Genomic DNA, 17308 nt, shown 5'->3' with positions numbered 1-17308 from the left:
TGTCCACAGGAGGAAAAGAAAATGGAGTTTGGTGAATCTATAGGAGTCTCTGCCATAGATGTTCTTTCCCCCCACCCTCCATATTTTCCTTCCTCAAAACCCTAACACACACTCCAAAGCTTGCATCTAATCCTCTCTCTCTTCCTGCAGTTTGCTACCCAGGATCTCAGTGTGGGCTTGGCATCCCGGCTTGTCTTTAGTTCACGAAGCAGCCAGTCCTATTGCTAGTCTGACCTGAATGTCATCTGTCAGGAGTCCTGCGTCACACATTGAGCCTTCCAATGTCCCGGTCATGAGGAAAGGCTTGTCTGCAGAGCCATTCCTCGACTCGTGACAAACAAAACAGACTTGAGCTTTCTTCCTGCAGCGTCTCCTCCAAGGCTTCCTTCCCAGAGAACCCTGCAGGAGAGCTGAGCCCTGCATGATTGACAGGTCTTCCCTCTTTTAATACTCTTTCCTGTCATGGGCTTTCCAGAGGGCTTGGGCTTCTGACAAGTATTGCTTTTGCCACCAGACAAAAATGCTAAAGCATTAAAAAAAAAGGTTTGAGGTCAAAAATTCCAATTTGATCCCAGCCTGTTTCTGTGCAATCTAACCAACCACACAGATTAAGACCCGAGATGACTTCTAAGTCACTTAAGCTGTCAGTTGAATTTGTAGGCTTTATAGCTACATGATAGAAACACCATGGTGTTTACAAGAATATTTTAACAAAGCTCTGGGGAAGACAAGTTACAGAGGAAATGGAAAAGAGGAGGGTGCTACAAGACCCAGCCTGGCTGGTCAGAGGTGCTTCCCAACAGAATCCTTTGAGGGATCTCAGGACAGGGGCAAACAGCAGTGCCCAGGGACGTCATGGCTGTGCCAGTAGAGGAAGCTTAGCTCTCTAGGGGTTTAAACATCGCAAAGTTTTCTTTTTCCCCCCAGTCATTTCTACCAGTTATTCCCAGTGGGTCAGGGGAAGCTTCAGTGGCAATTGAATCTGCTGTCTCTTTTGGTTAATGCTGAGCTCAGTGCAGGTAAAATTTCAATCTTGAATGTATTCAAGACACAGCCCTCCCTTTCCCCCTCGGGTCTCAGAGTGGCCACTCTGTGCTGCGTGTGTGTTGGGCATGGGGGCAGGTGTGCCGGGGGAAGCACCGAGTCTGCTCTTTTAAACACCCTCTCCCTTTTCTCTGAGCCTGGTTCTGTGATGCTGGAGCAGGGGGATGGGGTGGGGAAAGCCACACTCAGTGACCTCCGTGTCTGGGTCATTGTCTCCTCTCTGCTGCTCATTCCTGCTCTCCAGCTCCCTGTGCAGACGTGGTGTGGCAGGGTAGGGGCCCCACCAGGAGCAGCTCCCCAGCAGCTCTGCGAAGGCATGGCCGAAGGACTGCTGGGGTCTTCCCGTGAGCTCCTCCTGGCTGCCTCACGCTGTGTCCCTTTGATGTGGGGTCTCCTTGCCTCGTGCTGAGCAATGGCGCATCAAGACTGCAGCCCAGAGGCCGTCTCCCCTCTCCAGGCCCAACTCCAGGAACTGCGGGAAGGGCCAGATGTGCCTCTGTGCACCGGGGGCTCGGAATGAGGAACTCCCCCTGCTGGTGTCATCACGCTGTCATTCTGCCCTGTGCTCTTTCTCCTCCTTGGCTCCGTGGACACACAGCAGGAGTCCACGATGTCGGCTTCCTTTTCTTGAAGAGCCACCCCACGCTTTGCAAGAAATTACCTTGAATCTTCTTTCTCCTCTTTTGGGAGGGGGACCAATCGAGCAGCCTTCCTTCCCCCCTGGACCACCACAAACACTGGCCGTCCCTAAAGGTGACCTCCTCCGCAACCCACTCCCACCCTTTGTGTAGATCAAGGAGCAATGGTCGATTCCACAAGGCCTTCGGGGGTGGCTGACTCCAGTATTGGTCCTTTGAAGGAGCGCCTCAACCCCTTTTGTTCTCAGCCGTGGGTTCCAGTTGCCAGTTTGGGAAAGACAGTAAGAGTCCACTCAGCACCTACTGTCACATGGGATTGCTCAAAATACGTGCAAATCAGATGTCTATGATGGCAGATTTTTGAGAGCATGGGGGGTGCATGCTTGTTTTTGTAACCGTGCACTCACCCGGGAGTAAGAATTCCTCTTGCTTTATTTCTGTAGTGGCCCTAACCCTCGGTCTGCAGATGCACCACCCGATCTCCTGTTTTGTCTGATTTCTTAATTTTAGGTTTAAGATGCTCAATGATGAAAACTCCAGCCACCTCCTGTACTTTAACTGTGCTCTGAGGTGGTTTGCTCTAAGGATGGATATCCTCATGAACATCGTCACCTTCATTGTGGCCTTGTTGGTGACCCTGAGTTTCTCCTCAATCAGTGCATCATCCAAAGGCTTGTCATTATCCTACATCATCCAGGTAACGCCTGGTGTAAGGCTGGGCTTGGCGTGGAGGCTGTAGCATAGAGTCCATCAGGAGGACGGGCATAATAGAAAACCCAGCCCAACCAGGTTTAAACAAAAAGAGCTGAGTGGTTCACAGCCTTCAAAAGTGTAGGCTTCAGGCATGGTTGGATCCAGGCCCCTGGCTTTGTCCTCCTGTGAGGACTTCCTTCATGGTGGTGGTGATTGGCAGCCTCGAAGGGCTGTACCAGGAAGAAAGCAGGAGGCATGCATTTCCTGCTCTAACCGCTGAACAAAAAGCTCTTACTTAAACACTCTTACTGGACCAACCAATAAGCAGAACTAATTAGTAGCTTGACAGGATAGGGGTTACTGGTTTAGGCCGACAGGTGGAGCTGCACCATCCTACCCCAAGTCACATAGCTGCCCACAGCGGAGAAGGGAACGGATTCTGGAGAGCCAAGCACAGTGTCCGTGACCAACGATCCCTGACTTCTCTTCTGGTTGTTTTGGTTTTCTTCTTTTGAAAAATAGTAACAGTGACATACATGCCATTTACTATGTTTTAGACACGGCTCTAAGCCCTTTAACATAAATTAATTCATTTATCCCCACAACGGCCATCTTATATGGGTGCTGCCATAATCCCCATTTTACAGAAGAGGAGATTGCAGCTCAGAAAGACCTGCCCAGGATCGCACACCTGTCATGTGTGAGAGCCTGTGTTTGAACGCACGTCATCGAGGACTGATCCCATCTGAGACTGAATCTCCTTCCCTGATAGACGCCTCATGTTCTCTCTGGAAGCGTTTCCGAGGCAGCCCTTACCCTCGGTGCGCTCAAATCCCAGGATGATGCATGAGTGTGGACCTTTTTTCACTTATTCTGTTCAAGGTTGTGGGTTACTTTATACTGAAGTCAATTCTCTCTTCGAGTTGGAAAAATTTCTCCTTCTTCTCCTCTTGACAATCTCCTCATCTCCTTTTCCTCTGTTTTCTCTTTCTGTGACTCACTGTGGGTGAATACGGAACTTCTGGCATCGACAGTGTCTTGTTTCCTCCAGGAGTATGTTTCCTTTCTTTTATCTCAAATTTTCCATGTTCTTGTCTTTTTATCTTTATTCTGGGGATTTTCCTTGGCTCTGTCATTCAGCCATTCTTTTGAAGTTTAAGTTTGGCGATCCGGTATTTGTATTCTTAATTTCTCAGTCTCTGAGTTTTTAAAGGAATCACTTTAAAATAGATGCAATACATTTTTCTAAATTTCTCTGAGCATATTAATTCCCTCCCTTCCTTAAATTATCCTCTCTCCTTTGCTGATATCTGATTTTTCCAGAATCAGTTGTTCTTTTCATTTATCTGGTTCTTGCTCTTTTGTGCCATTCGTTTTGTTCTTACGTCTCTTGATCCCTTTGTATTTGAGGGTGAGGGACCAGGTGGGGTTTTCAGGGTTTCCTTGGCCTTTGCATGTGCCTTGGTGGGTCTCTCCTGATGAGAAGTTTTATAAATAGGGGTGGGTGGGTAAGGCTTTTCCACAGACTGGCTTCATTTCAGGAAAGCAGTCAGGGGGCTGGCCTTCAGGCACCCGAATGTTGGATTTAGGGGGTTTTACCTAGGGTACTAGTCTGGGGGCCCAGTGTATTCCCAGGTAGTTCATTCAATTTTTTTAGAGCAGTTTGTGTGTGTGTGTGTGTGTGTGTGTGTGTGTGTGTGTTGGCCTAGGGATGAAGGTCCAGCTACCTCTGGTGGGGAGCACTTATCTGGACACAGACTATTTGTGAGCCTCTTTGCGGGCCCCTTTCACACCTGGAGCCTGAGTTCTAGACACGGGGCCCTGTACGCCTCTGCAGGACACGCTGCCTCCATTCTAGCAAAAGGCTTTCATCCTTTTTCTAACTTCAGTAAATCTGTAACCCTCTCCTACAATATCTTCCCCCAACCCCCTTGCTGTTAGAGGCCTTTTTTCCTGAAAAATCTGTTATCGTTTTAATGGTATTTTGGGAAGGAGGAACAAAAATATCTTCTCAGGACTCTATCTTAAGTGGGAGAAATGAATTTGCCTCGTTGATGGATGTTTTCATTTGTTGTTGCCTGGAAAAGTACGACACAGACGATGCTGCATAATTCCCTTACTTCAGTCCAAGTGAAACAGCTTTCCTCAACTGAGGTCATGCTTTTGGGGGAGACCATCGGCTTCCCATGAGGTTGTTTTCAAACATCCCTGCAAGGCTGGGGAAGACGTGCACACACTGAGATGCAGGGGGCGTTTCCTGTGCAGCTGGCCCTGTGGCCTTCTTGAGCATCAGCCCCCTTTGGAGAACACAGAATCCAAATGACAGAGCAGCCCCTGAGCACGGAGGAGACTCCCTAGATGGATGAGAAATTGGCATGAAATCCCACAGAGCAGAAAGTGAATGCAAAGGAACGTCACGTAACGTCACGGAGAAGAGTAAGCAGTTGTGGCCAATTCAAAACCCATGGAGAGCTGCCCAGGGCTCTGAGGAGCTGATAACCTCAAACTTGACAAAGTCTGTACATGCCCTTCTCAAGGGCAGGGTTCACTCATTCATTCACCAGATAGGCATCGAGCATCTTCCGTGAGCCAGGCACCATGCCAGCTGCTGCGGTTTCCGCAGTGAGCAAGCTGGACAGGTCCCTGCCATCGCGGCGCTGATATCCTAGTGGGATACGAAGGCACAGCAGTGGGGCTGGGACAAGTGAGTGCACAAGTGGCTGAGGGAGAGAGCCGACTTCAGAAATGTTCTGTGTTATGGGGAAAACAAAGTGGCTGGCAGTGGGCGGTCACATTAGATCTGACAGTCACAGGACACCTCTGCTGGGAAGTGACTTCCAAGCTGAGACTCGAATGAGGAAGAACCAGCCAGGAAAACAGAAGGAAGAAAGGGTGTTTTAGGCCGAGGGGTCAGGGAAAGGCTCAGGGGCTGGCAGGAGTTCAGCGTCATTGGGGAAGTCAGAAGTCCACGTGGCCTGAGCAGACCGGTAGACAAGGCCTGAGGGTCTGGCAGGGGTAGCTATGCAGGCCTCGGCCAATCACGGGCAGGATGGCCTCTGTTCTAGGAAGGGCTCTCAGTTGCAGCCCGTGGACGTGTGGGCCAGGTAACCTTTTCTGTGAGGGGCTGTGTGTGCCCTGCGCTGTAAGATGTCAGCTGCCTTCCTGATCTCTAACTAGGAGATGCCAATAGACCCTCCCTCCTCCAAGTTCAGGACAACCAAGAACGTCTCTCGATGTTGCCAGAGGTCCCCTGAGGGGCATAATCACCCAGTTGAGAGCCATCGCTCTAAGAGAATGGGAAGCCAGTGGCGTGTTTTCAGCAGGGAGGCCTGCTGCGGGGAGCTCTCAGGGGTGTGGACACGAACTGCCCCCCACACTGCCCCCCACACTGCCTCCTTCCCGCTAAGGCCACATGCTGTTGCCCAGATCTGTCTCACCCCATTTGCCTGGCGGACTTCTTATCGTCACGGCCTCCTTGAGCACCCTCTCTAAGGTAACTCCCCAGCCCCAGCCAGTCTTTCCCAGCAGCCTGTCTTATCGGCCATCTTATCCTTCCCTGGAATTGCCAGCCCACTGAGCACAAGCACTGCGAGCGCAGGGATCTGGTCTATCACATGCACCCCTGGGAACCAGCCCCCGGTCGGGCCTGGCCCAGTCCCTGCTCCCCTGGTGAAAGGAAATGTGGCTGATCCTGCCTCTAGCCCCGCAGCCAGCTGTGCTGGGACTGAGGCAGGTGCTGTCAGTGCCTCAGCCTCCCAGGCAGGCCAGCTGGCCTCTTACTGCGTGGGAAGGTGCTGAGTCCAAGCCCAAGGCAGGTGTCAGGTGTGGGGGTCCTCTGGCCTCACGGGCTGCAGTTAGTGGAGGTGTGGCCCGGCCTCCTGGGGCAGCTCAGGTGAGTTCCGTGCCAGCTCCCTGCGCCCCCAGCAGGAGGCCCACACCCCTCGTGTCTCACCTCCTCTTCTGTGCCTCACTTCGCCCAGCCTCTACTCGTACTTTTGGCGGCCACCTCCTGGAGTTTCCCAGGGCTGCGGTGACAAATCACCAGCTAGTGGCTTAAAACCAGAGAAATTGTTCTCTCCCAGTTCTGGAGGCCAGACGTCCAGAATCAAGGTGTCCTCCCTCGGAGGCTCTCGGGGAGAATTCGTTCCTTTTCCCGCCGGCTTCTGGTGGCTGTTGGCGTTCCTTGGCCTGTAGGTGTTTAGCTCCCATCTCTGCCTCCTCTTTCACATTTCCTTCTCTTCTCTGTGTCTTCTCCTCCTGGGTCTCTTATAAGGACACTTGTAATTAGATTTAGGACCCACCCGGGTAATCCATGATGGTCTCAAGCCCCTTAGCTACACCTGCAAAGATCCATTTTCCAAATGAGGTAGCAATCACAGGGGTTTCGATGTGGACACCTTTTGGGGGGACCACCATTCAACCTGCCCTAATATACTGTGTGCACTGGGCTCCCAGGGTTGGCTTCTGGGGACCTGGCCTATGGCGGATGACCTTATCAAGCCACATCCCCCAGCCTGGGCCTGGATTTCCTAGTGTTGGAAGCAAGCAGACAGACTTGGTTTTCTTCCCCCTCTGATGGTCTGTGGTGATGGATTTCAGATGCTTCTTGGCTGTGGGAGGGTCCAACAGGGAGGGCGGCAAGAGCAGGACTGCACCGGGGGCAGTGAGGGGCCCACACCCAGCAGTTCTGCGGCTGGGGAGGATCCCAGCTCCATCCAGGAGCCAAGCCCGGGCAGTGTTGGGCTGATTCTCACCATCTGGAGTGCCAGGGATAAATGGAATTACCATTTGTTTCCAAATACAAAGGGAGCGTTTGAAGGAGTAGCTCCACTTACGGGCCCTGGGCTGGGAAGCCAGGCCTGTGCTTTGTGTGGTCCTGAGGCAGCGATGGGGCCTCCCAAGGGCGGCGCCTGGTGGTGGAAAAGGGCTCTGATGATGGCTTGTTCCTTGGCCGTAGCTGAGCGGACTGCTCCAAGTGTGCTCGCGGACCGGAGCGGAGACCCAGGCCAAGTTCACCTCGGTGGAGCTGCTCCCGGAGTACATTTCGGTAAGAAATGAGCGCGTGTGAGGTGAGGGGCGCGCCAACTCTGGCAGCGTTCCTGTGAGCATTTGATCTTTTTAGAATTGAAAGGGATGTTTTTGGAAATTGAACTCAGACCACAAGCCCTCTTCTTAAAACTCATATTTACAGTAAAACCTTGATGTGGAGGGACAGGTTCTTCTTTCTAAAAACAATTTCCCTAAGGCAGATTCTGTACACAGAAAAGAGAATTTGGTGGCTTACTGCAGTTTCTAAAATTAACATTTGATTGACTAAAACTGTAAAATGAAAAAAAAAAACCTAGTCTAATCCTTCTTTAAAAGCTTTTATGATCACCTTACAAATCCTGCTATTCTTTGAAAAGAAGTCTAGCCAATTCAAGTAATCACTTTTAAAAGCCTTTGAATAACATTTGGCCCTATTTACAAACTTAAACACTTTGAAAACATTTTAAACTGGATTTTAAAACTTAATACATTCCATTTCCTTTTAAAGTACCCCGATTATCTGATTTAACAAACAAACCCTCCTGAGGTTACATAAATCTAATAAATTAAACTAAATAGAGTGGGCTTTAAGTTTGCATAGCAATCCCAATGCTGTATATAAACAGTAAGCTTTTAGCTTAAAATCATGTTTAAATGAACTATTCAATTATGATTTTAAATTAGAATCACAAGCCCAAATGTTATTAATAATATGAATCCATAAAACATCAAACATGCAGATTCCTTAAAAATATTACTGTCACAATTTTGCTTCTCTGAAATATTTTTATTATTACTTCTAAACCTTTTAGAGGTTAAAAATACTCACTGTCTAGAAATACAATTATTTTCTCGGCTAACTGTGGTTGCTTATCGACCAGAGATTCCGGCTGGTGCCACCCTCTTGGGGCAGGCACAGGGGAGCCCCACTTCTCGTCACTAACAGGGACTTCATAACTCGAGAGGAGGGGTTGTCTTGTAATGCAGCCAAGTTGCTCTACCCCTTAATTAGACTTAGCATTTCTTGGGCTCTTTAGAAACTAAATGTCTTTTCCTTGGAACTCTAAAGACCCTGAACTCTACATCCTGCATTGTGGTCATCTTCCTACTTCTAACACCATGATGATTCTTGCAGATACAGAAACTGTATCGGGTTGAATTCTGCAAATCTCAAGGCTTGGTCTGGATTTGTTATCCAGCTCCAGCGTCACACTGCTGGCACTTGCCCAGGCCCACAAGGCTCAGTATGAGCTGTCCCTTTTAGTTGTCCATCTCTACTCCCTAAGCTCCAGCTGCACGACTTTTCTTTCTATTCCTCAAAGTGCCCAAGCTCGGCCCTGCTTCATCTGCCCGCAGTGGGAGAGGTGCGCCTCTCAGTAGAGGGTCAGCCCCTGCCCTGGATTCCGTGAGACACAGGCTTTCTCCTGGTGCCTTGGCATCAGATCTCAAGCATCCAAGAAGCCTCAACCCTCTTGTCCTTGAATGGCTTCTGTTCGCTCCTTTGTGGGAACGAACTGATGCACTTCCCGTGTTTTTCTGCTTTCAGACCTGTATTCCTGAATGCGCTCCTTCCCTCCAAGTGGGGACCTGTCCCCGTGACTGGCCCAGCCGTGGGGAGATAACATTCAGAGACTATCAGATGAGATACAGAGAAAACACTCTCCTTGTTCTCGACGGGCTAAACTTGAACATCCAAAGTGGACAGATGGTTGGGATTGTTGGAAGAACAGGTTCTGGTGAGGACAAGCTCTGGCTGTTTCTTTCATGCGGTTCTCTTGGCATTTCCAATGAGTGTGCTAGTGAAGCCACACCAGAGGGCGAGGTGTGTGTGTGTGTGTGTGTGTGTGTGTGTGTGTGTGTGTGTGTGTTGGACTGCCTGTGTTTTTCCCTCGATCTCGTCACTGTAAATTAGGGTTTCAGGTAGAATGGTTGTGTGGAGTTGGAAGCAAACATACGTCAGGTTTTGAATTAATAAATGAGAACCATTCTGGTGAAATGAGACCCAGAGAATGAGTCGTGTGTGAACCATCCCTACAGACACTCGCGGGTTGACAGACGTGTTAGGGCAGCCGACCGCCCTGCAGAGTGAGCGATTTCTGCCTGCGCTGTCGGTCGTCCTCACAGAGCCTTTTCAATACATTAAAAATGCCCTCGATTGGGTACTTGGATGTGACGGAAGTGCCAACTGATGTTTGAGTTGCTGACCTTGCTTCCTTGCCCCCAGGGAAGTCATCCTTAGGAATGGCCTTGTTCCGCCTGGTGGAGCCAGCCGGCGGCGCCATCCTCATCGACGGCGTGGATATCTGCTCCATCGGTTTGGAGGACCTCAGAGCCAAGCTGACTGTGATCCCCCAGGACCCTGTCCTGTTTGTAGGTACAGTAAGGTAGCTGTTTTGGATCGTTGTGCACCCCTATTTGGGGATCATGAAATGAGACCAAGCAGGAACTCTGAAGCGCCCACAGCGTGGCCGGCCTGGGCTTTTCCATCTGAAGGAAGGAGGGAGGCGGCAAGCAGAGGTGCTGGTCCCGTTGCCGAGTGGGGCTTGGGAGAAGCCAAGGACTAGGCCCCTGAACGTTACTTACACTTTATAAACTACGTTACAGTGAGCAAGATGCTCCTGCGTGGGGTGGGCAGATAGCCTGCTGTTTGCCTGGATCTCGGCATCCTAGCCGGTTCAACAGATGCCACCCTGGTTTGCGCAGTAAACACAGACATCCACCGGGAAGTGCATCAGTTCGTTCCCACGAAGGAGCGAACAGAAGCCATTCAAGGACAAGAGGGTTGAGGCTTCTTGGATGCTTGAGATCTGATGCCAAGGCACCAGGAGAAAGCCTGTGTCTCACGGAATCCAGGGCAGGGGCTGACCCTCTACTGAGAGGCGCACCTCTCCCACTGCGGGCAGATGAAGCAGGGCCGTGTGTAGCGAGTATGAAAAACAGAATACGCTCCTTGTGTTGAAACACCACTCACCCCACACAGCCGCTCACCCTCTGCGAGGTGCCGGCAACTGCAGGTGTAGCTGCTGCTTCTGAAGGCGATTCTGAGGGGAATCGCTCTCCCTTTCTGTCTGCCAAGAGTCTGCAGAAGGTCAAATCCTCTCTGCTGCTCACAGCCAATGAGAGGACCAAGTGTGTCTTCCTGAGCGCCCAGTGGACCTTACACAGCCCTGCCCACCTTGGTGGTCTCCGTGCCGTCACAGAGCTGTGGGTCCTGGGTTTCTTGGCCTGAGGTTGGTATTTGAGACCGTCCATCATCCTGGCGTAAGCACTGCTCTGAAGCCACTGGGTCACCACACAGCACCTCCTGCCTTCCCCTGCACGCTGCAGAAAACCTCTCGCCCTCAGGAATCCAGCCCCCTCTCCCTTCCTTCCTTGCAGGTACAACTTGGATCCCTTTGGGAGTCACGCGGATGAGATACTTTGGCAGGTTCTGGAGAGGACATTCATGAGACACACAGTAGGTCTCGGGGGCTGTCAGGATGAGTCTGGTTCCCAGCACCCGTGCCCCAGATACCCGACCCAGGCTTATCTGCTGGCACCACGATTCTTGTTTTTTCTTTATAATTAAAAACAGCAATAGGTGATATTTATTAGGCCTGTGCAGTGATTCAGCCAACACTTCCACATGCATTATCACCCTTGGTCCTGACTACACCCCTGTGAGGCTGGTACTCTCACCTCCATCTTTAAAGATGTAGAAAGGAGGACTCAGGAAGTACCACGTGCAGGCTAGTGAGTGGTAGAACGGAGACTTGAACCCATGTCCATCTGACTCTAGAGCAGATGGAGTGGTCTGCTGCTCTGCCAACAGCCTCATTCGCCTTTCGGAAGCGAGAAGGCACCGGAAGGTGAGGGGCATGGCATTCTCCAAATGGCAAGTACCGTGTTTCCCTAATAAGACCTCACTGGAAAATAAGCCCTAGCCTGATTTTTCAGGACGACATCCCCTGAACATAAGCCCTAATGAGTCTTTTGGAGCAAACCTTAATATAAGACCCGGTCTTATTTTCGGGGCAATAGGATACCTGGTTTGAGTGGATCAAGCCAGTGGACCTGCGACATGGGGACCCGTCCTATAAGAGCTGTGGCTGGGTCATCGGGGAGTGTGGCCACCTCTGCAGCCCACAGGGGAGTTCCCTCCCCCAGGACTGGGTACCAAGGGGAACATGTCCCAAAGCCACTTTGACTTGTCCTGCTAGATATCTCAGACCCTGTCTTACCTTATCTTGATGACCAGAAAACTCTCCCATCCCACCTCTGTTTTTTCCATGAAAACAGGCACCCTGGGAGCCGTTTACACTTGTTTGTATTTCTCTGGAGCAGTCAGTGCATCATTTGCACTCCTCTGGCGAGCTGTCTACGGGGTTCTGTGAATCACACTGTGATTTTAAATTATTAATGTCCGCCCACTCCCTGCTTGTTCCCTGGTGCCTGTTTGCAATGTTGAAATGATTGTTGTTTTGCTCTTTCTTTTCCTCAGTAAAATAAAGGCAGCTGATGGATGCAAGAGGAAGAGGCAATCAATAGAGATGACGCAGGACAACTATATGGATCGTCAGCATAAATGTGGCATTTTCTGTGTTTTATAGATAATGAAACTCCCGGAAAAATTACAGGCAGAAGTCACAGAAAATGGAGAAAACTTCTCAGTAGGGGAACGCCAGCTGCTTTGTATGGCCCGAGCTCTTCTCCGCAATTCAAAAGTAAGAAAACAGCATGGGAAATGGATCGGTCAAGTTGGGGAGAGTTCCCACAGAGCCACTCAATCCAGGAGCTAGAGCCACGTGTTTGTCTTTCAGCAAAGAGAGCAACTGAGCCATTTAAAAACCAATCCCTCTTTTCTTGAGACAAAGTTGTGAGAGGTAAAAATTGAATAATCACAACCATTTACAGCCACAGCAGCTGCCTCCCCCAGGCCTGTCCCCGGAGGTCTGGCTTAGGTATTCTCTGTCCTCCTGAGTGATTTGCGTTTGAGAAATCAGCCTCTCAGCTTCTCCCGTGTCCCTGAGCAACAGTACCCAGGACACAAAAGAAGGTCTTCAGGGTGCTGGGCTATGAGACTGGTAAAGCTGATGTTCATTTTGCGTACTGACCTAGCCATCCTTCCTTACTGATTTCAAGGACGGCACTGCCGTTGCTTTAGAAATCCCATTTTGTGTGTTTTCTCTAGACGTGCTAATGGCAGGAAAGGGAGTCAGCCGCCTTCAGTGTTGGCTGGCGCCCTCACCACACACTGCTAAGCAGTTTGGTGTTATCTCTACATTTCATGCTCAGAATAAGGTATAACTCACTTTTACAGACAAGGAAACGGAGCCTCGGGAAGGCAGAGTCAGAGCTCAGCTTGCGCCCTCTGCCTGGCAAACCAGCACTGTGGTAGAAAAATTTCCCACCCCCAAAATGTCCACATCCCGATACCCAGAACCTGTGAATGTGTTACCTTACAGGAAAAGGGGGCTTTGCAGGTGTGATTCATTCAAGGGTTTTGAGCTGGGGAGATTATCCTGGATTACCTGGGTGGGCCCACACAGGTCTTTATAAAAGGCAGGAGAGTCAAAAAGACAGAAGGACGTGTGAGGATGGAAGTAGAGGTTAGAGTGATAGCAGGAAAGGGCCCCGAGCCAAGGAATGCAGGCAGCCTCCAGAAGGTGAACCAGGCAAGGAAACAGTCTCTTTCCTCATACCTGCAAAGGAGTGCTGCCCTGTCAATACCTCGACTCTGGGACTTCTGGTCTCTAGAACTGTAAGATAATAAACTGGGGTTTTAAGTCTCTAAATTTGTGGTAATTTGTTACAGCAGCAAAAGGAAACTCATACAAGTGCTGCTATTATATTATGCCTCATGCTGACTCATGTTAGCATGATAGATAACCCCGGGTGCTTCTTCCCACCACTTTGTAGGATTAGAATAAGCCGCTTAAAAAGAGGAGTAAAGAATATATAATCTTGTTCCTCCAGCCAGTCCCTCTGAGGAAGATGAAGGTGGTGTGACGTGACTTATTTTGCCATTGTTTTTCTAACCTTTTGAGATGATGGATACGTACCTCATTACTTTTCAGCTACCCCCCCTTTTTTTTTTGATAAGTAGAGCTAAGACTATAAATTTCCCTCTAGGTACAGCTTTGGCTTAGTGTGACTTTTTACAACATTCCTTTTTCAACAGATCATTCTCCTTGATGAAGCCACTGCCTCCATGGACTCCAAGACAGACACCCTTGTTCAGAGGACCATAAAAGACGCCTTCAAAGGCTGCACGGTGCTGACCATCGCCCACCGCCTCAGCACGGTCCTCAACTGCGACCTGGTCCTGGTCATGGAAAACGGGAAGGTGCAGGAAGTTGTGGGCATCACCTCTCCAGAGGCTCAATGGTTTGGGCTCTGTGCGGGTGGGAAGTAGATACTTTCTGACAATTTCAGCTCTTCTTCTCTGATTTCCAGGTGGTCGAGTTTGACAAACCTGAAGTCCTTGCTGAGAGGCCAGATTCTGTGTTTGCAATGTTACTAGCAGCAGAAACCCAAGTCCAATTATAAAAGGCCCTGTGGGGGCCACATCAGCCGACTTCAGAGGAAGAGGAGTGAAAGGAGCAGGATGAGCCTGGAGGAGGAGGGCTATCCTCCAAGCAGGCAGCCCTGGTCCCCTTTCCCGTCTATTCCTGACACGCAGGCTGAGCTGAAGCAGAGATCGCTTCCCTGCCTCGCCCGGCCGTACCTCCCGACCTCTCTCGGTGGGCTGGGGGTTGGTTCTGGGGTGGGGAGCACAGGCCACCACCTGTGGGGAGGAAGCCAGGGGGTTACAGACCTGTCCCTCACCTCCTAAAACCCCAAGGGTCCCTGTGCGTCCTTATCAATACTACCTCAGTGCCTGAAAATACAAACATTGTAACTGCAAGTTAAAAACTGGTCGAAGTAAACAGAATGGGCAAATGCCTATGGATGGAGTTTCTAAAGGTTTCTTGCAGCGTTTTCTTCCCATTTAACTGCTATGCACATCTATTTTGAGTGAGTGAGAAGCAGTAACGACACAGACCTGCACCGTGAAAAATCGGTTACAGTGTTTGTTTAGTGAGAAAACTTAAAAATAAAATCATATTGTATGTTCCATTCGGTCTATTAGAATAAGCAGGAAAACAAAATGTTGGAGTTTCTCTATAAATGACATTTTATATCTTCTGTGTTGGTCATTAAAATGCAGTAGGAAATTAAACTATCCCGAAATGTTGCCTTGCAATTATTTTACTGGCATTCCAATTTCTGTACTGTTTCCGCGCACAGACCCTGGTTGCTTTCTCCACTGACTCAGTAATAAACCCCCACAGAGTTTCTCAAATAAAAGGCCTTTTCTCCAACCTCAAGGTTTGCCATGATGGAGGCAGTAAAGGCACATTAGCAGTAGCCCAGAACTGAGCACTGCTAATTCACGGTGACATTTGAAAAAGAAAAGAAAATCTGATGGGCCCTTGTGCCAACGGCATACCCACCGTCCGGCTGTTTCTCGTTTCCCAGGATCGAAGGCCCCAGTGAGGTTCTCATAAACATGAGGTCTCCTGGCCGTGCCTCCCAGCCCCAGGCTGAGCTCTAGATGGCGGCACAGGGCAGCGATGGCCCCCAAAGCCTCCGGCACACGTCTCCCACCCCTCCCCTTTTCAGTCTTGGTCACACTTCTCCTGTCCTTCCAGACATGCAGGCAGGTGGAGCCTGGCACATCTGACCACTGCAGACTGAGTGGCGTGGGTGCCGGACCCCGGGATGAGTTCATCCAAACACCGGTCGCCGCCTTATGGGTCCCTCTCTGTCCTCGTCCCCATCTCCGTCCCCATCCCTGTGTATTTGCAAGTTGGAGAGGCTGAGATTTACAAACAACAAGCCATCAGCCAGCATCTCGAGGGCTGGGCTTGTGGAGTTTGCTGCCATCCAATACCCCTCCTGCTCTCCTCCCACGCCCGGCTAGGTGTGCAGGCCTGGGGTGAAGCGCTCCCAGTCTGGAGAGTGCTGGGCCGTGGCTGGGGCAGCCAGGCATCAGTGCTGCACACCAAGAAGCATGTGGCTGAAAAGAGCACGAGTGAGGGGCTCCTGGCACAGGCAGCTCCCTGCCAAGTTCACGTCTCCCCATGAAGGGACAGAATGCGTCCTTCAGCGTCTACTGCTCTGAGCGGAGCCTTCCTCCTGGCCTGTGACCCTGGTCGGAGGTCATCAAACCCACACCCACTGGGCCCCAGGCTGAGTGCGGCAGTCAGTGTCGACGGATGTCCAACGACTCCCCCGTGTGGCAAGCAGACCTGGTAGTCCATGCCGGCCGTGGGAATCCATGCCAGCTGTGTGATGGGGTGGGGGCTTTATGTTCTGTCAACTCGGCACCAGCCAGACCATCAGTCTCTGATCGCAGCAAGGCATTCCCGTGAGGGCGGGGAGGGCAGGTCGACAGGGATCTCTGGGGCTCATTCACCTCCACTGAAAGACACGTCCCCTCCTGCCACTTGCTTCTGCCCGTGGTCCCCTTGGCGTGCACTGTCCAGAAGAGAATGCCCACCCTGACATCTGGGGAGCCCCTGTGACGTGACAGACGCTTTTACCTCATTTCGTTGACTCTTCACCTCATTCCCATTTTACAGGAGAAACAAAAAGGACACCCGAGAACAGTTTCTGAAGAGGCTCAAGGGGAATTATAACGAAGCCTCCATGTAACTAAACATTTTGTAAATGTTAAATTTGTAAGGGAAGTTGAACAAAGTTGAACAAATTCTGAGTCTTCCCTTAGTGTCTACTTGGACGCTCCTCAGGACATCAGAACTTTCGGAAATGTCCTCATTTTAATCTGGCGCCCAGTTCTGCTGCCTGCCCCCTGGGCGATCTTATGTTCAATGTTGTGAATGAGAATCTCATGAATATCCTTTGTTAGATGCCGGCAGAGAATAGAATGAACCAGTTACAATCATTATTAGTACGAATTAATAACAAATTGCCCGTGACATGTTTCGCAGTCCACTGTGCCCTGAAGCTAATGGTGAGGAAGGCTGATTTACAGCAGGGTCAGCAAACTATGGTCCAGAGGCCAAACCCAGCCTGCCACCTGTTTTTATAGATAAAGTTTTAGTGGAGCACAGCCATCCTCATTTGGTAAGCCATTACCCAGGGCTGCGTTCACATTCCAAAGGCAGAACTGAGTAGCTGCAACCACGTACGTCCTCAAAGCCGAAAATATTTATTCTCCTGGATTTTTACCAGAAAAGGTTTGACTCCTGGGTTAGGCACTGGTATGTGATGTAACTCAGTCAGTAAGACGTGAGATTCTCACGTCTCACTGGGGGCGGGGGGCTGGCCTCTGGAAAGCCTTCTCTCCCTGTTAGAGCAATTTCCGGCGACCACAGTGGCGATCACAGCCGTTAGGGACTTTCCCGGGCTCGGGAGAGGCCCGGCTTTAGGTCTACGCGATACAGAAAAACCTTTCTGCCTGTTTGTCCATGAAAAAGACAAAACCGCATTGGGGCTCCTAACCCAAACAGTTGGACTCTGGATGAGGCCTATCGCTAACCTGTCCAGAAGACTAGACCCGGTGCCTTCCGGATGGCCCCCATGCCTGCGGGCCTTAGCCGCTACAGTGCTCCTCATCCAGGAAGCTGACAAGCTCACCCTCGGACAACAACTCACAGTCAAGGTTCCCCATTCTGTAATTACGCTCATGGACTGTCAGGGTCCATGATGGCTCTCCAATGCCAGGCTCACCCAATCTCAAGGGCTCCTTCTGGAAAATCCTTGCATAAGCCTTCAGACTGTTCAAGCCCTGAACCCAGCGACCTTCCTCCCTACGGCAGAAGGCGAGCCAGAACATGACTGTCCAGAAGTCGTCACTGAGGTTCATGCCACACGGCCTGACCTACAGGACTCCCCTCTGCAGGATGCAGACGTTACAC

General features: G+C 50.6%; 1 protein-coding gene across 1 annotated transcript in view; it reads left to right on the top strand.

Annotated features, from left to right (window-relative positions):
• The window catches only part of ABCC12 (ATP binding cassette subfamily C member 12), a 49405-nt gene extending 35451 nt beyond the window's left edge, over window positions 1–13954 (top strand). Inside the window, exons 22-29 of the mRNA XM_033127042.1 lie at window positions 2223–2379; window positions 7333–7422; window positions 8950–9139; window positions 9628–9787; window positions 10782–10860; window positions 11993–12106; window positions 13564–13728; window positions 13839–13954. Of these exons, the coding sequence (XP_032982933.1) occupies window positions 2223–2379; window positions 7333–7422; window positions 8950–9139; window positions 9628–9787; window positions 10782–10860; window positions 11993–12106; window positions 13564–13728; window positions 13839–13931 (1048 nt within the window). The 3' untranslated portion in view covers window positions 13932–13954. The remainder of the gene's footprint in view (window positions 1–2222; window positions 2380–7332; window positions 7423–8949; window positions 9140–9627; window positions 9788–10781; window positions 10861–11992; window positions 12107–13563; window positions 13729–13838) is intronic.
• Window positions 13955–17308: the final 3354 nt, after the last annotated feature.

Source organism: Rhinolophus ferrumequinum, chromosome 15 (genome assembly GCF_004115265.2).
Source record: "Rhinolophus ferrumequinum isolate MPI-CBG mRhiFer1 chromosome 15, mRhiFer1_v1.p, whole genome shotgun sequence".
Lineage (NCBI taxonomy): Eukaryota > Metazoa > Chordata > Mammalia > Chiroptera > Rhinolophidae > Rhinolophus > Rhinolophus ferrumequinum.
This window is presented reverse-complemented; position numbering and strand designations above follow the sequence as displayed.